We start from the raw sequence: 22,833 nt of genomic DNA on the forward strand, positions 1-22,833 counted from the left end.
ACCTATAACAGATATACCTTGAACGTGCAAACAGGAATATTTGACAGTAGACTGGAGTTGGATTCGGATGATATAACACCTACTGCATGTTTCACCTCAAAGATATAACACCTACTGCATGTTTCACCTCAAAGCATAAAAAGTTTCATTGACTAGCTTTTTGGAAAGTAAAAAATTCCAGCTTTATTTACAAAAGTCTCCATCCTTCCTCCCCCAAATTTGCAGTCTCATTACCACATTTACTTTCACAGGGGGGATGCATCAGAAAGGCACATTCCCTCCATCTAAAATAAAAAACAAGGTGAATGATATATCTATCATTCATTAGGCCTGCCTGAGGCCAATAATGGTAGAGGAAAAATCTCATGTACGATCTTAATATTAATGTGGTTACCTTCAACAGAAAGCTCCCATAGAAGTCATCACTGAAAATTCACCTTATTATGCTAGCCATACACATTGAGTTGGAAACGTGATATACAACTTGAGCTGGACTCGCTAACCATTCATCTCAGTCAATAGGGCACCCATGACTAGATAATTCCGAGGGTAAAATCTCTCAAGGTTTGCATGGATCCCCCATCTTAAGCCGCTCTATTACCGACAATATGACAAAGAATATGAATCAGCACTCAAATAAATTGCTCTGTCACTCAAAACCAGAGCTTGTGCTGGTAAGCATGGTTAAGTGTAAAAAACAAATAAACTTGACCTCCATGGTACATCTGTTACACGTTGAGTACAGACTTTACAACTGAGTCTTTGCAATTTGCTCTCTTCTCACTTGTAACAATCTTTGAAACTCATGTTCACCGGAAGCGATCAAATTCTTTGCAGCGTCAAAGGTGGTCAACCGAATACTACAGAAAACACACATTGTACCTTTAATGGCCTGAATACACACAGCATATCTTTGCTTTTCATCTCTTCTTTCGTACTTTCACAGCATGTAGTAAATTCAACAGTCATATCGCCACATTTGTGTAATGCCAAGTGCAATGCATATAGAAACAAACGCTAGCTGAAGTTAATTTGCAATGGAACAAAAGTGTGTTTCATACATATGTGGGTGTGCATGTGCATACGAGAGAGAGAGAGAGAGAGGGACCTGCTATTGGGAAGATTTTTCAGTGCATTTGGAACAAACCCTCTGTACAGGCCAATGAGACCATCTTTGTCTATGATACCTATAGACCAGGGGAATACTTGTTAGTTTCAATGGCATGACCCCACTAGAGTTGAACATCATTTTAAAACAAATAAAAGGAAGCCTGAAAAAGCTCCAGTGCTACAAAACTCGAGAATTCGAAGGAAGCTCAAAACTGATCCAATGTTAATGGATGCCAATGCATCTCTCGTAAACCTATTCACTTCCTTTATGATATAATAGATACTGTACAGATAGGACAATCTGTAAATATGCTAAATAAGCAAGACCGTTACACACAACTTGGAGATTCCAAAGAAGTAATTCTTTGCTAAAAAAACAAACAGATGACAAGAGATGATTCAAATGTCTTTCCAAACAAGACCTTGAAGAGCCAGACTAGATAAAACGGCATCAATTCAACAGAAGGCTTTTAACAAAAATATTAGCAAAAGAGTTTCAGCTTCTTTTATGATCACCTGGCATAAAGGATCCACAAACTCATGTTTTGGGAACCATACAACCAAAGAAATTTCGTATGGGGGTTGTCCCCTGATGACAATAAGTATTACTGCCTATGTTGGATGAGGTTTTATCCTCTACACATGCAAAGCTTTGACTCAATGTTTAGCATAAAGCACAAGAGCCTGAATAATAAATGGTTAAAATGCTAGAAGAAAAATGCCATTTCCAATGTAAAGAGGTGTACTTGCCATCCTTTGCCTCCCCCGCGAACAACTCACATGTGAGTGTCTATTATTAATAGATCAATCCTTTGAGAGAATGCTCCCAAAGAAAACTCGACAGCTATTTTATGAGAGAAACCATTTTGAAACATGCAATAGATGAGTTTTCAAAAATCAAGGAAACAGTAAATCCCAAATTCAATGCATGAATCCAGGAACATGCCCAAACTCATCCTCTAAAAACACAACAAATAGTGCAGTTTCAATCTCATGATAGTCACAAGGTTGAAAACCATGAACATCACGCATAGCAGCAGCTAGACACTATGACATCCCCACCGATGTCACCAGCGTGGGTGTAGACCATAATAAACAAACGCTCTCACACATACAAATCCACACACCCATGCACATTTGAGCATCAATTTATACAAAAGTCTTTGTACTGAGTTTCTATCAGCACTCCAGAGGTGAAGGGCAGACTCAGCCGTGACTCAATGCAGAAGTAATGATTCTAGAACGAACAATGATTGGTCTTCACTGTGAGCATATGAGAGGAACTATTTGACAGGTCAGTAAAGTAATGTTGACAAAGCAAAAGATGGAAAGGACTCACCTTCCTTCTTTGACTATGGCAGACTGATCTAGTTGTGCTGCACAGAAGGAAAACCCTCCCACCTCACATTCCAACATTTGCAAGCTTGCAGTACTTCATGTCAACAGAGCTCCATTTATGGAAGAGTTGAACACCAGCATAGAGTTTCGTAATTATTTTGAGTCCAAGAAAATACCTCAGGGGTGGCTGTTAAACGAATAAACAGGCACTCCTTTTGAGTCAACTAGAACTTCCCTCAAACTCAAGAGCCTGGCTGTCATTTGTGTAAATGTTGCAAGAAATGATGAAGGAGTCCTGGTCCTAGTACAACCAGGCAATATGGCAGGGTTTGTGTGGTTTTCCAAGCCGAGGAGAGTGCCTACACTGACGAGGACTTTACTCTTGGACAAGTAATCAAGATACACACAGTAACATGATCGCTTCTGAGGCATGTGAACACTCAACACAGCATTACATTCTATGTACATGAGTCATGATGTTGCTAGCATTACAGAAATTTGAGTACTCAATGACACTAACCACCCTTCCTGGTTCCTTTCGTAAGCAAGAGTTAAGTCTCGTAAGAGCAGACTTTCTAAAGTTTGTTTTCTGTTCATAAAAAGAAATTTCCTTTGGGATTGTAATTTCTTTCGTACTTTAAAAGGAGGTTGTAGGGTGTAGGAGTGGCAGGCACAAGAGAGAGAGAGAGAGAGAGAGAGAGAGAGAAAGATTCTCAAAAGATGATCTCTTACCTTTGAAGACTTAACCAAGAGACTGTCATCAGTAAGTTATATTCTACCTAGTGTAGTAAGTACCAATTTTAGACTGCCATAAGTTATATTCTAGCAAGTCTAGCTGGTCCCAAAATTAGACTAAACAAAACAATAATTTCCGTCCCACTGAATTTGACTGTGTGCTACCTTTACTAGAAGACATAGGTTCAACTTTCTTCTTTGCCCAGTGATTAGATGCTCTGAGCTTACCAAAGACAGACTAGCCATTAGATTCTCTGAGCTTGCCTTTGGTTCTTGATGTTAGATGCTATAAGCTTGCCTTTGGTCTGCAACTAAATATAAAATTGTGGATGACAAAGACTTGCCTGGAATTGCATCCAAAACAGAAAGGTAAGGTGTGCCTTTCATTTGCAGCTGCCTCCTGACCGTATCAAGAGGATAACACATTGTTGTCGCCAAGGTGGCGGACATAAGAGCTGTAACAAATGATGCTGCTGGTTTTTTCCTGAAATCTTCGGGAAGAGATTTCTTTATTCTACAATGTGCACCAAATGAACATACTACAAGTTAGGCAGTTTAAAACATATTATTAATGCTACCCATATCACAGGTACCTTGAAACAGAGGGGGGTCACTACTTACAAGTCAAAGGCACAAAAATTCAGGGCAATATAAGGGGCTATCCCAAGCAGTGATGGCCCGAGACCCCTGTAAAAGGAAGACAAGCCTTCTTCTCGCAGCATGGAAGATGCTACCTATATGCCAAAAGAGATATTGTCATCACTGTCACAACCATGCTTAGTAGAACAACAGATCTAAGAAATAGAACGTAATGGCCCACCTGAGACATAGATTTACAAGCGGGGTCCACTGCCAAGCGTAGGCGAAGCACATCCAATGGATATGTCACCTAGACATCCACATAGTCAATTATCTTAGCAAAATGCAATGAATCCAAGAAAGACCCCACATTTAAAGACAAGCTCACCAAGAAGAAATTATAAAATAGGCATATCCATTCATTCATTAATTCCTGTCTAAAGGATAGAGCAGTGCCTTAAATAAACAGAAAATCTCCAAGAACTCACCAAAGTGGAAGTCATGCCGGCACAAGCACCAGCCGCTAACCTGCCAACAACAGATAGCTCTTTGTCCTTGCCTTTAAAGAGTTTCTTTTGACAATGGACAAGACAACATTAGACATTTCCACAAAATCCATGAACAACAGCACATAAGCAGAAAGGTGAGATCAGAGAAATAATAAAATCACATAGGAGCACCATGCAAAGCTGAAACAAGAGATCAATTCAGAAATTTGACACCAAGTTTGCAAATATCCAACATTTTCTTCAAGAGTGGATCTATAATTGCTTACTTGTGAAAAAAAAAAGGGCAGCCGGGGGAGAGGGGGGGGGGGGGGAGAGGGAGGGATATGTGTGTGTGTGTGTGTGTGTGTGTGTGTGTGTAGAGAGAGAGAGAGAGAGAGAGAGAATCTATTAATGTCCACGGGAGACCAACAGATGTATGGGACAGCAAAAAACCATCTAGTACATCTGATTAAGGAGGGCACATGGCAGCTCCCAGGGAGTGCAAAAGCAACTACAGTTATTTTAGAGTACCTACAGAATAATAATCTGAAAAACATAACTGACCATACATCAAATTAAGACTGAGAGTCCTTTGGTTTTGATTTGAATTCTTTGATAATTTCTTTGTCTTCACAGTATACATCCTTTCTAGCAGCCTTAACCTTAGCTAACTAAATTTCTTTATTGTTCAATTGAGCTCGTGTGAGCTCCTCAGCTACCCATACCTGAGTCCCTTTCAGCTTGTATGATTGGCAAAGAAGCTTGATCTGTAAATCTTGTGATTTGAGCGTAATGATAGCATGTCCTCTGGAGTGTCAGATATAGTTGCTCCATCATCATCCTCATCATCAACCTTCCATTCAATGCTAGGCATGGCTACTTTGACGTGTGCTAAAGTTTCACTGAAGGACTCCTCTTTGTACCAGCCTTCAAGACCATTGTCACGTTTGCTTCGTGCTCCTTGAGCTCTTCTTGGATATCGGTTTTGTTTGCCTTTGTATCCACCTCTACCATAACTTAATTGCTTGTACCTCCGTGTGAACTAGATCTTTTACTATAGAGGCTGGCTGAGGAGCAGAAGGAGAAGCTTTGCAAGCTTCATTACCTCATCTATTATTGCCTGCTTGCGAGGTCCTTCAAGAAACTGAAGTTTAGCTGTCACAGCTGTCAATAGCATCTTCAGCTCTCTCACCTCTTGCTGTAGGAAAAAAATATGTTCATGGTGACCAACGATCGGTGTCTTCATACCTTCTCGATAGAATACATGCCCGTATGGAGATGGTGTCCTAGCTGCATTGTTGGCTGGAGTCGCTTGGGTATAGGAAGATTTCGAGAGGGATTTTGAAGAGAGGCTAGGCCATGATCTCCGTCAACGAAGGGACTCATGCTACTGAATGCATGACTCCCTTTGGAAGGATTTGTTATATGACTATTAAGAGTTGAACCACTCCCTTGAATTGACTTTCTCCCTTAGAGAGAGAATTCTACGCATACTGAGCCTACAAGGAGACTTGGATAACTATGCCAGCTCTTGAATCAGATCAGCACAACATTGAGACTAGAACTCACGTCTCTATGTTGACATTTATCTATTTATTTATTTAGTTAGTTAGTTGTTTGTGTGAGTGAGAGCAGGGCTGGCACTGTGGGGTGCGTGTGCGTGTGCGCATGCACAAAGACGTACAGATGCGCATGTGGGTCCGTGTGTGCATATCTAAAATATGTGTACGTGTATACAAGAGTTTGACATGACTATTCACATGCTTAACAGAATGAGGCAAGAAAAATCATCGTTCACCTCAACAAAATGTGTTTTGAGGTGACTATGCTGGAGATCAATTCATACCTCACAGCCACTATTTTGGAAGACATTACTAGATGAGCTGACACAAAAACAAGGAGCTTCAGCATGCACAGTGCTACATTTAGGGGTTGTAGGGTCCACTCCTGCTGAGAAACCTTGACAGGCTAGCATTACAAAGCAAATACTGTCTTGTACGAGACGATTGAACTCCCTCAGTTAAACTCTCACAGATGCAAACAACTAAGCTTGACTTCTGACTTATAATTGTAATATAGATTGATAGGAATGCAAAATAAGTGCCAAACCATAGAAAACTACAGTGTGCTCGATCTTTGTCAAGGTTGGAAAATCTTTAAGGGCAGGGAAAATACCTGATGTAACGCAAGAGATGATCTGTATGAGAAACAATGCATCACTTCAAAAGATCTTGTGAAAACCACCTTTAAAACACACACAAGGGCACCATGGCAAAGGCTTCCTATTATCTGGGCCTCTGATCTGCTTACCAAAGCCCTCAGTTATGGATCCTTGCCCTTGATTGTGCCAGGGGGGAGAGACAATAAGAGGAAAAGATATAGAAGCTTCCCATTGGTAGGGATCTCAGCATGCACACTATGTAATTCACATTACACTAGAAACACAAACCTGAGCAATCTGCAGCATTTCAAACTACCTTGCAATTTAAATGCACTGCTGTACATTGCAAATATCTGGTTTTAAACTTGAAAATGCAATGCTACTGTCTTTGGAGTCAAAGAATGAACTCGACTTTTGCATCTATACACTTTCACCTGTGACCTCATGTGTGTTGCTTTTGATGTCACTGCCATGAACATTTGGGATTATTCAGTGTAGCATTGTAAAGCCAGGTATTAGAGCTATGAGCCTCCGATTCCCTACTAAGTTATAATTTATTCATTCTACAATATTTTATAGCTGACTGCAGTGTGTGAACCCAGTTCCTAAAATCATTAAGCTAAACGTACTTAGCCATGACAACCAAACATGCCTGCCTCTTCTAGAGAGAAACTTTCATATTACCTTGTAAACCTCGTATGCAAGAAGTTGAACAGCACTGTAAGGAATTACTCTGATGACCTGTTGCACCCCCCCAAAAAAACAGGTGGCCACACAACTATCAAGATAACTATTGACAAATAAAATTTCCAGAAAGTAAAACGCATATAATTGTTGATCCACTCTCAAGGTTAAGGGTTTTTCTGCAGCAATTGGATGACACAGGACAGTAACTTGAACTTTTCAGATACCTGTGGAAAGTTACCCTTCCAGTATCCTTGTAATCCTTCTTCTTTTGCAATTTTTGAGGTAGCCTGCAAGGAATATCACCCAGGACACTGTAACACCAACATCTTGCAGTTTCTCAAAAATGGAAGCTATAGAGCATGCACCCTAGAAAACCTGAGTCTGATATTTACACAAATAGAAACCCACCATCCAAAAAAGATGGTTATGGATAGCATGTTGAAAAAAAGAATAATAAAAATGAAATTTCATTTATTATTTAATCAACCGACCACGACATAGTTCCGGGTGTGTTTAACAGGGTCATTTGTTACTAACCGTTATTCTCACCACCATGATAGGTAGTCATATTGTACAACTTTAAGAAACACAAAATTTGGAACCTCTATAACATTGACATATTAGATAATCAAACAAAGAAAGACAAAAACCAATGGAACCACACACATTTTTGGGCTTGATTGGAGGCACAAAACGAATTCTTACTTGTTCACAAGAAGCCAAAAAATAAATTGCTATCTACATCCAAAAATTTATCCTGCTTCCTTACTTGGAATGCTCAATGAGAACAAGTTCTTCTAAATAGCCTCTGGCAGCCTTCAATGCTTATAAAGGGCAAAGGCAATATGGGTATAGGTGTTATGACCCCGAGGCCATAGCATGAGCTGGCATTAATGATGGAGTTAGCTCCAAGCAATGACCCTTCAAAAGGGGTCAATACGTACCTTCAGCCATTACCAAAGTGTGCATGCCCTTGGGATAAGGACACCCCTGGTTGAGCCTACATATGAGCTATGGGCTCATTTACGGGGATCCCTTGGGATGGACTCCTTGGAGATACCAAGACCTAGAGCACGCCTATGCCTAGTTTGGGCTAACACCTAGACTGGTGCGTGGCTAACCTCAAGCTCGAAGAGTGATACTTTATACTAGATCTATAGCTGGGTGAGAAGCTCACCATCTCACCAAATCTAGTCTTCCTAATCTATGGTTTCTTTGCAGGACTCGATGTCAAAGTAGAACCTCGACTACACATAGGTTTGGGCCTAGTTAACACTCGCCATGGATGCCCGTTATATAGGCGGTATAAGAACCACTCTATTGACCAAATTTAGGCTTTTATCCTCATTTGCATAAGGACATGACTCTATGTGATTATGGAAGTTATCCTCTGGTTGAAAGTTATCCTCCAATATGAAGCATTATGAAGCAGAACGTGGAGGTCTAAATTTGATGCTTGTGAATGCCTCTTGCCTTCAAATCGTGGATTCAACTCATTTTAAGATGCATATCTGGATAGTGAATTGTGGCAAAGGAATTCATACACTAGTTCACTTGTAGTGAACTAGACATGATTAGGATGGCCAGGAGGCTGCCTATTGATGATCATGTAAGTCGACCTGAGTTTTTGTATCTTCGAGTGCACAAGTAGGCTGTTTGGGCTGATTCGTCAATCTGAGAAGGTCATCATGTGCATAGGAGGGCTGTTTGGGCTGATTCGTCAACCTGAGCAGATCATGCAAGAGCCCTTTTGGCTTATCCTTCAACTTGGGTAGGCTGTAGAAGGTGGCGAATTAGCAAATTGTTCTTTTGTGCTAGTTCATCTAGTTTTTGGAGTTGAAAATACCCTATAAGAGTATGCATGCGGTGTCACGGGGGCGTAAAATTCTAAGTACTTTAATGTACTCCAAGACTGTGACAAAAGTCCAAGCATGGGCTTAATAATGTGTAATTAAACGCAACATGATGCCTAGCACATAAGCATACTTAATCCCTAGGCCCAAAGGCATTCCAAGGAATTAAAAGAGTGGTTGTTGGAAAATGATGACGTGGCATTTTTAATGGGCCCCCTAGAGGGCCATGTATCTTCAGTGGCCCCCCTAGGGTTCCAGGTGGCTCTAGTGCCTTCTACATGCTCCTTTGCCATTCCTGGACCTTCCTGGGCCTTCTAAACTTTGTGAATGCCATCTGGAAACCACTCAAAGAGAGTGCAGCTAGGGTGCAGTGTGATTGCATCTGGACAGCCAATGGAATTGCACTCGGAAAAGAGAATGCCTTTGGATTAAGCATATGGGTTAAGTGCACTTATGTGATGGTGTTCTATGTTTGAAAGCCTTGCGAAGGCTCAATGAATTGGGGCTGCGTGCTCAATTGCAAGGAAGGTCTCCTAGATGCAACTTGTAATCATTACACTGTGAAATATAAAGAAATACTGAAAGGGGCGCCACGGTGTTTAGGGCTAACTTGTCTATGTTTGTTGAGCAGGGGCATTCTAGCCTCCATCCCTTTTTCAGTGGTTTTGTCTGTGAACAAATGGGTAAATGCCAAATAGTGATCATGCAACGGTTAATGGTTGTGATATATGCTTTGTGAGCTGTAAATAAGTGCTAATGTCACGGAGGCGTGAAATTCTAAGTACTTTAATGTACTACAAGACCGTGACAACTTTGGTTTTAAAAGTCAAAGCGTGGGCTTAATAATGTGTAATTAAACGCAACATGGTGCCTAGCACATAAGCGTAATTAATCCCTAGGCCCAAAGGCATTCCAAGAAATTAAAAAAGTGATTGTTGGAAAATGATGATGTGGCATTTTTAATGGGTCCCCTAGAGGGCCATGTACCTTCAGTAGCCCTCCTAGAGTTCCAGGTGGCTCTAGTGCCTTCTACATGCTCCTTTGCCATTCCTAGACCTTCCTGGGCCTTCTAAACTTCACATGTGTGGTTTTCTCTCTCATCTTCTCCCTTTGTTGTGATTTTGGACTGGTTTTTCAGCCTCCTTCAGCTAAATTCCGTTTTTCTTCATAACTCCTCACCCGTTTGGATTCCTCGACTTCCCCTCTGTCTCCCCTTCGCAGAGATATGGTTTTCCCTCCGTGCGTTTGGTAGAACAGGCAGAGCTGAGCACTTCTTTTGCTGGTCGAATTTGCAAAAGTGACTTTTTCTCATGGCAGACCACTTGGTGCCTCACTCTACGTGCAGTGGTCCAGGTGGGAGAGGGGACCTCCATCATCTTTGGGGTCTTGGAAAGCTTTCCGCAAGCTTCCAGAGGAGACCAAGTCTCAGTTGACAGGACATCTCAGAGGGAGTGCAGGGAGGATCTTGCAGATTGAGGCAGCCCTTCCAAAGGAGTGGGTAAACACAGATGATATGCCACTCACTTGCTCCACTTGGGCAGGTACTTTTACGAGAGGTAGTGTTCCACTTCAGGTTTTGGCCTTTCGAGATGCACAGGAGGATGCTTTAGTTTTTACTGTGCAGGATGGTGGCAGATTGCTGAGATCCACACAGGACATATTGCTTGAGTCTGCTTTTCAATCTATCAGAGTTGTAGGTCTTCTGGTGCAGGGATCAGATTCAGAGTGGTTCCTCGACCCACACCCCCGGCTACTCTCCACCGGGTCTTGGAGGCTTTGGCTCTACGGGGGAGTTCCCATTAGGTATTTGCAGTGGGACCCTGGAGAGTGGGAGTGGATTGACGCAGGGCATCGAGAGAAGAGCATTCCCTTCTTTCGTTACACGGTCAGTAATGCCAGGAGATTTCAGCTCAGTAGTAGAGGTTGGAGACCTTCCAGAGTTCCTCATTGAGAGACATTTGATATCACTGTGGATCTGCAGAGGTGCTTCTGAAGGAGACTCTGGAAATCCCACAGAAATAGAAAGATCACTCTCTTCTTTTGGCTTTCTATCCATGGTGGAATCGCAGTGAACCTTTGGAGATCCAGGTTCGGAGCCGACCCTACTTGCCCTCGTTGCCTCTCTGCTTCGGAGACTATTTAGCATTGTTTATGGGATTGCAGGCAGGCGATGATGATTTGAATGGGGGTAGCCAAGATTTTCAGTCACTTTGCCCACTCCCCATTCTTTATGACATGGGGCTCAGTGGCTTGGCTTTCTCTTACAGAGCCTCAAGTATTCTATGAGAGACTTGACTCCTCTCGGGCCATTTTGGTTCGACGTCATCACATTGAGTCATGTTCGTTGGATGTGGTACCACACCTTCCTTTTACAGATGTACATGCCTCTGTGGATACTTCTTGGGAGATTTTAGCGAGCATAGCATCCTGGCATATCTAGAGAGCCAGATGCACAGAGACTATGGAGGGTACTCAGGTTCATCCATCGCACACTTTGGCTAGTATCTGGACAGACACCGTACATACTTTGATGGCCGTATGGATGAGTGTACAGGGAGACTCCCGTGCAACCTCAGCTGGGAGGGCTTCTTTCTTCAAGGAATGAAAGGATTCTCCTTTCTTCTCTGAGACTCCTATAGGGTTGAGGTGGCACTTACAACCTCAGCCTTGGTTATTTTCCACCTCACTTTGAGGGGGTTTTATTTTTCTTCATGATTTCATGATGTTGTATTTCCGCTTAGAGCTTGCTTTAGCGAGTTTCTTTCTTACTTAATAGAAGTCTCTTTTTTTTTTTTTTTTTAAGAGGCTTTTTTCTGGACCTTTTCGTTTCTACAGCCTCCTGAGCCTCTCCTCTTACAAAGCTACAGCTTTCTATTGAATTTCGAGTGATCCTACGCGCTGGTTGACTGGTTTTTCTCAGTTTTGGAGAACTTCCGGCGATGAAACTTCTCCAAAACCTTCTCAATGCATTCCTCTCTGAAGCACGCTTCTTTTGAGTCCAAGAACTCCCACTTCTTCGCGATAGAAGTGCTTCTTTTTGCATTTTTCAGTGAAATTCTTGCTGGTCGGCTCTTGTAAATGCTCTTTCTTCATGCCTTTGCACTCCTCTTTGGCTGAGAATGCAATTGGGCATTGGCTACTATGTCCTCTTGGTGATTGAGGACTTGGTTCGAGTTTTTAGGACTTGGTGAGTTGTGATTTTACTGCTGCAATTTCTTTTTGCCATAAGCAATTGGTTGGCCTCATGTGCTACCTCTCTTGGTTCACAAATGCCCAGGCAGTGCTCCATGAGTCATTCTTTGGTTGGGTACTTTGCTGATTTTATTTTGGAGTTTTGAAAAGCTTTGTGAATGCCATCTGGAAACCACTCAAAGAGAGTGCAGCTGGGGTGCAGTGTGATTGCATCTGGACAGCCAATGGAATTGCACTCGGAAAAGAGAATGCCTTTGGATTGAGCCTATGGGTTAAGTGCACTTATGTGATGGTGTTGTATGCTTGAAAGCCTTGCGAAGACTCAGTGAATTGGGACTGCGTGCTGAGTTGCAGGGAAGGTCTCCCAGATGCAACTTGTAATCATCTCACTGTGAAATATAAAGAAATACCGAAAGGGGCGCCACGGTGTTTGGGGCCAATCGGGTGCACTTATCTATGTTTGTTGAGCAGGGGCATTCTAGCCTCCATCCCTTTTTCAATGGTTTTGTTTGTGAACAAATGGGTAAATGCCAAATGGTGATCATGCAATGGTTAATGGTTGTGATATATGCTTTGTGAGCTCTAAATAAGTGCTGAAGTGGTTATAGGTTTAGTTCCACTGCCCTCTGAGTGATTAGAAGCCGGTTTCAACTGAAGTGATTAAAGGTTTAGTTCCATTGCCTTCTAAGTGATTAGAGGCCGATTTCATTGGTTCCACTGCCGGGATACCACACTCTTCCTCAAGAGGTGGGCCTCGGTAGTTTGGTGGAAGGATATCTTTGCTGCACTTTTTGATGGCTGAATATTACAGCCATAAACATGGTGAGTACCCATGAGCAAAAGAGCTCCATAACTCCTCAAAGGAGAAGGCAGGAAAGCCTTAATGATCCAGCTAGTGTACAACTGCACGGAGCACAACAAATATCTTTTGAGCAGGCCACACATGAAGCTACAACTCAGCTCAACAGTGATACTAGTTCTAGCAATGAGCCAGATGATGTTACTATGTTGAATGCACAGCTTGCAAGTACAGTGACTGCTTTGACTCAGCTGACTCAAAACTTGGCTCAGATTGTGCAAACAAATGCCAAGAAGAAGAAGAAATCAAGAAAGCACAAGCACGGAAAGAGTGAGTACACACATGCATCAGCTTCTCATGGCGGACAGCACACTCATGCATCAGTTTCCCATGAGGGACAGCCATCAAAAATGATGACTTCCAAGAGAGAGGAATCCCCCAAAAGAGCACTTGAGAAAGAGGTACAAAAAGTACAGCCAGTGCAACAGTATGAGCAGCTAGCACAAGGCCTTGGTTTGGGTACTTCTACTCCTCAAAATAATAATGTGCAATCCATAAATGTGGCTCAGCCACCTCAGCCATATTTGAGGCAGCAACCTGAATATTTTAGTACACATTCTATCTTTGATGCTATGTTGATTTCACCGCCAACTAGGCATAGAAAGCAAGCCATGTATGACAATGTGGGAATGCAGCCAAGCATGCAAGCCACAGCACATGCTCCCATGCCTAATGTTCAGCCAAGCATGGCTCTCCCTAGTGAAGGGAATGCTGCAAAAATACAGCCATCTTTGGGACAGCCAACATCAAATGTATATAAAGAATTTAAGGATGCTGGTTCTCATGTCAAGTTTGAGACATATAATGGAGTACAAGACATGTACAAATCCCTCACATTCCTTACAACAGTTTGATGCTGCATTTCTTGGGGTTTGTTTATAGAAGCATCCAAGATGAGGAAGGTTGCCACATTTTTGAAAGGCAATGCACTTAAGTGGTACACCAACCTTATGCTTCATGGAGATGCACCTGCTACTTGGCTGGAATTTAAGCAAGCATTCTCTTCTACTTGGCTTACTCCAACTTTTAAAGTTGAAGTACTTTCACACTGGCATGACTTGTCATACAAACTTTGCAAGAATCTTGATGATTACACCCAAAGGTTTTGGGATGTTTTGCTGCCATTGAGCTCTTACAGGCATGTTTCTTTGAAAGAGCAAATAGAGGTACTGTTGTGGATTGCCTAGTGAGCTACGTGATTATTGCATCAAAACCAAGGTGGGTTCTATGACTCAATTAATTGAGAATGCAAGGACAGCATATGCATGGATGCAGGAGAAGAATTTGGGCTTTATGGACAGCAAGAAAGAAGACAGCAAACGGGCTGCCAAACACCAGGATAAGAAGGACATCAAATCTGAAAATAAAAATTATGGCAAACGACCGTTTCAAAGGAGAGGAAAAGCCCAATTCAAAGCTGGTCAAAGGCGTGGACAGCCTAATAAACAGCCCCGTACCAAGTTATCTGATGAAGCGAAAAAGTCACTCATGGAGCAAAACAAATGTTTTATATGCAAAGGAGAGGGACACCGTGCTCTTATGATTGCCCATCCAAGAAAAGAGACAGGTCAAATGATGATAAGAATGATGATAAACAAGCTGATCGGAAGGAAAAAAGGCCTAAACCTTCCGCAGGACTTCTTCCAGATGTGATTGGGAGTTTGCCACATGCACATGATGAAGAGGGAACGAAAAAGACTGAGATGTGCAGAGCATGGGAAAAAATCAGAAATCAGAATTGTTTGTTTTTCTTTGACTCTGGGGCAAAGGCGGATTTCATAACTCCTGATATGGCAGGAAGGCTTGGCATCAAGCCTGAGGAAATGGGGCCATCCGGCATGTGCGAAATGGCCAACCCTGAACTCAACACACCTGTCACTCCTATCATTGGCAAGTTGAGGATGCATATCCAAGGATATCAGGATGCAGAGCACTTCTACATTATGCCTTTGCCAGAGTGTGATGCTTTGCTTGGGATTCCTTGGACGTTCAAGGTGGGGGCTGATGTGCTGATGAGAAACAAGAAGATTTCTTTAACTCATAGAGGCAAAAATCATGTACTTGATGTAAAGTTGAAAGGGGAGTCCATCCCTGTAGTTTCAGCTTCTTGTATTTTCAATGTAATAAAGCGTCATATTTCAGCGTACTTGATTTTTGTCAAAGAGGACAGCCAGCCAGTTCAGGAAGGCTCTACTCTTTCTGCTTTAGATAGATTGTTTCTCGGATGCACTTCCTCAAGAATTACCTCCCAAGAGGCCTGAGGATCATCAAATTGTTATAATTCCAAGAAGCTCACCGCCTAATATACCTCCCTATCGTGTCAGTAAGGCATAACAAGAAGAGATAATGTCACAAGTAAAGGAACTCTTGGAAAAGAAATTAATACGACCAAGTAATTCTCCTTACTGTTCCCCTGTGTTCCTTGTGCAAAAGAAGGATGGCAGTTGGAGAATGTGTATTGATTATAGGGCTTTGAATAAAGTCACAATTAAGAACCGTTTTCCAATTCCACACATTGATGATATATTGGATCAGTTGGAAGGTTCCTCAATGTTCAGTCATATTGACCTTAAAAGTGGATACCATCAAATAAGGATACGGTCTGAAGATGTCTACAAGACTGCCTTCCGCACTTCATTTGGCTTATATGAGTCCCTTGTGATGCCTTTTGGTTTGACTAATGTACATGCCACTTTCAATAGAATGATGGACAGAATTTTTAGAGCACACAGAAAGTTTGTGGGCACTTTCTTCGATGACATCATTGTGTTCTCTAAAAATGAGCAGGAGCACTGAAAACACCTCACTATTGTGTTTCAAGAGTTGAAAAGACACAAGCTATAAATAAACACCAAGAAAAGTGAGATCTTTATGCATGAGATTCATTCTCTCGGTCATATAGTGTCAAAGGATGGAGTCAAGATGAATCGTGCAAAAGTTGAGGCCATAAGGAGTTAGCCAATTCTGAAAAATCTGCATGAAGTCAGAAGCTTCCTTAGGTTGTGTTCATACTATCGGAGGTTTATAAAGTACTTTGCAGAAATTGCTTCTCCCTTGCATGCTTTACATAAAAAAACTGTACCGTTTTGGTGGGGACCAGAGGAAAATGCAGCTTTTGAAGAGCTGAAGCAAAAGTTGTGTTCTGAACCCATTATTATCTTGCCAGATCTTGCAAAACCCTTTGCTGTAACTTGTGATGCATGTGGGAACAGCATAGGAGGCACTTTGATGCAAGATGACATAGTGGTTGCATATGAGAGTAGAGTTCTCAAAGATGTTGAATTGTACGTGCAGACATACAAGAAGAAAATGTTAGCAGTGATACATGCTTTGACCACATGGAAACATTACCTTCTTGGAGCTGATTTTTATGTGTAGACAGATCATCAGTCACTTAGATATTTTCTCACGTAGAGAAAATTATCTGAAAAGCACATGAGATGAGCTAACTTCCTCTCAATGTTTCATTTTCAAAATCGGAGCAGTAAAACTCTACCATCCTGGATATGTTTAAATGCTATGTCTCATACCACAAAAGCAAATGGGAGCATTATTTGCCTTTGCTGGAATATGCTTACAATAATACGGTGCACACATCCACAGGTAAAGCACCTTTTAAAATAGTGGAAGGTGCCAGGAAGATACTTCCCATTTTGCATACAAAAGAGAAAATCTTCGAAGCTGATCGTTTTGTGGAAAGCCTTGAAAAGGCTTACAAGAAGATCAAATATGCCTTGCAAAGAAGTCAAGCCGAGCAGAAAAGAGCAACAGATAAGCACCGCAGGGAATTAGTATTCACAGAAGGTGATTGGGTTTTGCTGCGTTTTCAAAAGGCAAGGCTGAAAAATAAGAAAGGCAAAGAAAGGTTGTACACAAAGGTGAACATGCATTACTATGGTCCTTTCCAGGTTTCTAAAAAGATAAACGAGGTAGCTTGCAGGCTAAAGTTGCCTCCGCATTGGAAGATACATAATGTCTTTCATGTGAGCTTATTAAAGCAATATCATAGATATGTTCCCGAGGATTCACCTGATGAGGTACAGCCTGAAGTGGAAGAACACGATGAACTTCTGGTCCCAGAGTAGATTCTGGCACACACAAATAGAAAGCTCAAGGGTAAAGTTATCCGTTGCTACTTGGTAAAATTTCAAAATTACCCATCACTCGATGCGAAATGAATGGAGGAAGGTAAACTGACAGATTCACCTGGGATATTGCAGCTTTACCTTGATGCTTTCCAGTTAGAGCCGACTGCGGTCCAAGCTCCTACAGGTAGTTCAACAGAGCGAGCGTCTGGAGCACTACTTGGTGTTCGAGAGGGAGGTAGCACCTCCACTCCCTCAGTACAGACAGGCTCACCGTGATTTCATGAGGTCACTTGATGATACTGTATGTTTCATCCGAGATACTGAGCTAACAGTATTTCTGCTATGAGACTTCATGATATTGATGCATCTTCACTATTGATTGCAGAGGATCACATAGATTTTGAGCAGTGTATATGGATGGATGCATGTCTCTCCTAGCCATATTTTCATTGTCTCTGTATACTATAGCTGCGGCTTTCTTGTATACCCTTTCATGGTATATTTCATGCTCGCTCGTGTGTTTAGGAGCAGCAAACTGTGGTTTGCTGTTTCAAGAGAGGGGTATGTCACGGGGGCGTGAAATTCTAAGTACTTTGATGTACTACAAGATTGTGACAACTTTGGTTTAAAAAGTCCAAGCGTAGGCTTAATAATGTGTAATTAAATGCGGCATGGTGCCTAGCACATAAGCGTAATTAATCCCTAGGCCCAAAGGCATTCCAAGGAATTAAAAGAGTGGTTGTTGGAAAATAATGATGTGGCATTTTTAATGGATCCCCTAGAGGGCCATGTACCTTCAGTGGCCCCCCTGGAGTTCCAAGTGACTCTAGTGCCTTCTACATGCTCCTTTGCCATTCCTAGACCTTCCTGGGCCTTCTAAACTTCACATGTGTGGTTTTCTCTCTCATCTTCTCCCTTTGTTGAGATTTTGGACTGGTTTTTCAGCCTCCTTCAGCTGAATTCCGTTTTTCTTCATAACTCCTCACCGGTTTGGATTCCTCTACTTCCACTTGGCCCGATGGCTTCCCCTCTGCCTCCCCTTCGCAATGATATGCTTTTCCCTCCGTGCGTTTGGTAGAACGGGCAGAGCTGAGCACTTCTTTAGCAGTACTACCATGGTCTCTCACGTGATATCAAAACAAAGTTCGCCACAACAAAATTACATCACTAAAGGACGTAATTCATCTTGTGAAGACCTATGATAATACCATTGCATCATGATGTAACAAAGGTGCACCTGGTGGGTCATTAGATGACAATCCTAAGCAAAGAGGCCCCCACCAATAAAACTCCTATTGCACGCTTTCCTCAAATGCAATGACTGGAGGATTCAAGAAAACTTAGCAAAGGATAAGGAGCAGTCCCTTCATTTCAAGTGTCGCAACATTTGTCACATCACTGAAGATAGTATCCTGAACAAGAACAATGAAAATAAAACAACGCATGTAGCAGAAGTTTCAATGCTAGGTATGTCTACTGAAATTTCCAGCATTCATTTGTTTACTGCTAGGACTATAGTTTTGATTTCTTTACATTGAATTTGGCCCACACAATATTTACTTATGCGTGGAGCCATAAATGGACGTCAAGTAACTACTCTCTTTGATAATGCAAGTACTCAACTTTATCGACATGTCTCATGTGCAGGAATTGAACCTGCCTATGGTACGTAGTAACTACTCTTATGTGGTGACGCTCACACAGGGTGATTTCGAGGTGTAGGATCATAGCATGCTTGTAGCTTCCTTGTGAATTCAAGAATATGAAGAAATACTTTCTTTTATATCTAAAAATTAGACCGCATAGATGTATTGCTTGGCAAAGAGTGGTTCTTCAGACAAAACCCCGATGTGAATTATGTGGGCCACGCAATTACTTTTTGTATGCATGGCCAGCCTATTACTCTGGTGGCCCGAATTCTGTAATCTAGAGTTTAATAATAAAGATAAGAAACTATTACTTACTCTATGGAAGTTGATTTGATGTTAAGTAAGGTTGATTCTGTTGCTCATGTTTATTTCATTAAATCTAACTTTACAGCTATCAAGGCTCATCCATGATTTGGAATGTCATCTAGTGATTTAGACGTACTAGCAGGATTGTGGACTCAATCCTTAGACCACTATATCATGCTGTGATTTCAAATTCTCATGATGTTGGGCATGCACCTGTTAGACCTTCAATGGATTCTGAGGAGTCGTTGCTGCTCCAAAGGCTGCTAGCTGAATTTTCAAATGTGTTTCCATCTAAGTTACTTTACGGTTCTCCATCTCAACAAAGCATAGACCATATGATAGAGCATCATCTTGGAGCTCAACCAGTTTTCAAGAAACCGCATACGCTAAGCCTCAAAGAAGAAGATGAAATTGCTAGACAATTATTAGAATATGTCTATATGGGACATTCTCATCCCAATACAGGCACACCAAGTCATCTTGGTGGGCAAAAAGGATAATACCATGACATGTATGTGGACTACAAAGGTCTCAATAAGGTGGCCATAAAATATAAATATCCTTTGACCAAGATGGATGACCTTATAGATCGCTTTGCATGATGCAATGTGTTTCACCAAGCTTGATCTACGTATGGAATCTGTATTCATGGATACTATCAAACGTGTTTGATTAGGTTACCAAACGTTCGGAAACATTTGAAAAAAGCTTGTTTGGAAACTCCACAAAAAACATTGCTTTGCCTAGCACACGTTTGAAAAGTTTCAAACATTTGAAAATCTAGACATTTGAAATTGTCAACGTTTGAAATAGCCCAGTGTGCATCCCATTGGGCCATGGTGACACGCATGATCGCATCGTTCAATATTAGTGCAGTAATAAATGAACTAAATATTGAGTATATGTCCGATGGTGCGTTCGATACAAAACAGAAAGACATAAATTGTAGAGTTTTAGAGTAGGTAATTGTACAAGCTTTTAAAACTTGTTGAAACACAAACATGTTACATAGGTGCTTGATGGAGAGGGAGAGGCAGAGGGAGACAGATGGAGATGCTTGATGCTTGGTGAGACATGGAAGGGGAAATAGCTTGAGCCTTGTCACTTGATAGAGATGGAGAAAGAAAGAAAGAAAGAAGAAAGAGTTTATTCAAGTCTACGAAAGACCGATGGGTCTATGAGACTGATAAAAAACCTCATACAAACCAGTAGAAGGGTGGAGCTACTAAGCGAGCAAGAATCAAGAGGTATATGCTTAGGTTGAGATCATATTGAAGAGAGAGAGGGTTTATATGGAACTTTGCCGAGGCCCAAAATCAATTAGCACCAACAACAACAACAACAACAAAACAAACCCCCCACCAAAGGGGGGAAAAAAACGAACATGACTTACGGATTGTACAGGAAATTTCGTACGTCGAATGATTTGGGCTTTTTTTATGTCGGTCCTCGTGCAATGGTGAATCATATCTACGTTGAAAGAGACAACTCCTTGTCTTGCACTACTCCCCTCTAGAGTGTAAGCCATGTAGGCTGCTTAAGTCTCCTCTCTCGTGAGTCCTACACCCTCCTACAGTCTACTCCACAGCGTGGTCCCCATATTGCACAGCTCATACTGCTGAGTTCTCTTAGCTCTACACAACCTCTACTATCAAGGTAAATTGGGTTCTAATTTCTTTCAAATTCTGATATTATATATTGTAGTTTGTAACTTGTAGGCTCTAGGTTGTTAGAAGGTAGAACATAGTATTTCAAGCCTCTAGCGTCCAAGTTCAATGACTGGCAAGCTACAGTCTATTCGTATCTAATTGTCTTTATATCTTGTTTGAACTTTGCAGTCTACAGATAGCTTCAGCATTCAGCCTAGTATTACTTACAATTTGCAAATATAAGTGTCCCAGCAAGTTCTTGAGTCTCTAACTTCTCAGGTGTTTTTGGGGCTTCAGCCTTCAATATCTCGGTTTTACTATCGTAAATTTTCAGAAGAAGCCCTTAATGTTCTATTAAGTCTACAACCTTCAAGCATGAACCTACATTGTAGAAGTTACAGTACTTAAGTCTGCTAATTTCTAAGTACTTGCAAATTGTGATGCCTTGGGTAGGAACAATTGACTTGAGTGGGGTATCTTGAGGTTGGAGGTGATTCTGGAAAGGGGACAAGTGGAATAAAAAGATACAAATGTGCATATTGTGGTCATGGTTGCCAAGGAGGGCTAAAAAGGATCCGTGGACATATTATTCATATCAAGGGCTTACGAGTTAACCCTGGCATAGCTCCTCCACCTAATGTGGTAGAAATATGCAAGCAGTTAGAAACTTCAGAAGGTGCAATAGTTTTGATAGAAGATCATGGAGATGGGAGGATCTTCTAATGCTGGACCCAAGCGAGTCTAATGCAGTGTAAGCTTCAAACCTATGGGAGCAATTGCACAATCTTGGAAGGTCACTGCAAGAGATAAGGCCATGAGTGCTTGCAAAAAAACTTCTTTGCGGAGGACTTGTCTTTCAATTTGATTCATAGATTAGACTTTCTTAAGGAAGTAGGGGAGGTTGGATCATCGTTGAGGCCTTCATATGAGACCTTCCACACAAAGGACCTCAAGAAGGAGGTTAAATCCATTAAGAAGGAGGTTCAAGTAATGAAGGAACAGCCAGGCTCTGATACCATGTTAGAAAACCTAGACCCTTGGCTAGTTTATTCACACAACCGAAATAGAAATGAATGAGATGTATGCAATGGAAGACAAAAGAAGGGAATGCTTTAATTTCAGCACTTCAAACTTTCAGCAAGAGAGTACTCAAGCACCAAATTCAAGAGCTATTTGTCACTCCTTCACCTCTCAAGTGCTGACAGACACTCTATACAAGAACCTTTGTATAAAATGGATGCTCAAGTATGAGTGGGTGTGTGGATATGTATGTGTGAGGGCATATGTCTATACTATGGTCTACACCCACCATTGGGTGCTGATGACATTGGTGGGGATGTAATAGTAGCTAGTCCTTGCTATGCATGGACTCTGGAGTTTACAGTATTCAACCTTATGACTGTCATGAGATTAAAACAACACTGTGTGTTGTGCTTTTTGGAGGATGAGTTTGGACATGTTCCTGGATTCATCTAGTATTATATTTAACAGTAGAACAGTCCACATTCATATCAGAGTATATTGCACAAAATCTGAGCCAAACACTCCTTAGAGAAAGCTCCACCAGACATCCCAAAACATGCAGCAATCCACTGCCCTGGATGCTCTACAGTGAGCACAAGTATTGCTCCTACTTCGGTCCTTACACTCCTCAGGTTGTGCGCCCCTCAGTTCCCAAAACAAGCAGCAATCCGCTGCCCTGGATGCTCTATGGTGAGCACAAGTACTGCTCCTACTTCCGTCCTTGCACTCCTCAGGTTGTGTGCCCCTCAGTGAGCTTCATTCTAGCTGCCCTCCGCTGGTATGCCCTCCTGTTCACAGACTGGCCGACCAGTCAACCAGTCAGCCAACAAGTTACAGACCAGCCAACGTGTCAGTCCATACAGTTGTACAGCCAACTGTACCCTCTGCCAACCTGACAGCCAAACTGTCCAGACTGTTGACCTCCTGGCAGTCCTCCCTAGGCCATGTATGTGTGCAGCCTTGCAGGCCTCTTCTTGCCCTGCAATAGGCTACCAACATGTCCATCTGGTGCAGCCCTGCACGGCAGCCATACAACAGATCCAAGATCCTTGTGGATGCTCCCCAAAGAGCTGCCATTGCTGTTCCAGTCCTGCACTACCAGTTGTACTGTCCTGT

At 41.9% G+C, this 22,833-nt stretch overlaps 1 protein-coding gene across 1 annotated transcript in view; it reads right to left on the minus strand.

Moving 5' to 3' along the window:
- Positions 1-426: 426 nt before the first annotated feature.
- The window catches only part of LOC147885890 (putative envelope ADP,ATP carrier protein, chloroplastic), a 41,842-nt gene continuing 19,435 nt past the window's right edge, over positions 427-22,833 (minus strand). The window contains exons 3-10 of the mRNA XM_087396300.1: positions 7,323-7,385; positions 7,096-7,152; positions 4,251-4,334; positions 4,004-4,072; positions 3,805-3,917; positions 3,528-3,697; positions 1,109-1,187; positions 427-860 (exon numbers count right to left, since the gene is read on the minus strand). Coding sequence (XP_087252426.1) covers positions 749-860; positions 1,109-1,187; positions 3,528-3,697; positions 3,805-3,917; positions 4,004-4,072; positions 4,251-4,334; positions 7,096-7,152; positions 7,323-7,385 — 747 coding nt within the window. The 3' untranslated portion in view covers positions 427-748. The remainder of the gene's footprint in view (positions 861-1,108; positions 1,188-3,527; positions 3,698-3,804; positions 3,918-4,003; positions 4,073-4,250; positions 4,335-7,095; positions 7,153-7,322; positions 7,386-22,833) is intronic.

This window comes from Dipteris shenzhenensis, chromosome 25, assembly GCF_047967505.1.
Source record: "Dipteris shenzhenensis isolate YYH24624 ecotype China chromosome 25, Dip_SZ_1.0, whole genome shotgun sequence".
Taxonomy (NCBI): domain Eukaryota; kingdom Viridiplantae; phylum Streptophyta; class Polypodiopsida; order Gleicheniales; family Dipteridaceae; genus Dipteris; species Dipteris shenzhenensis.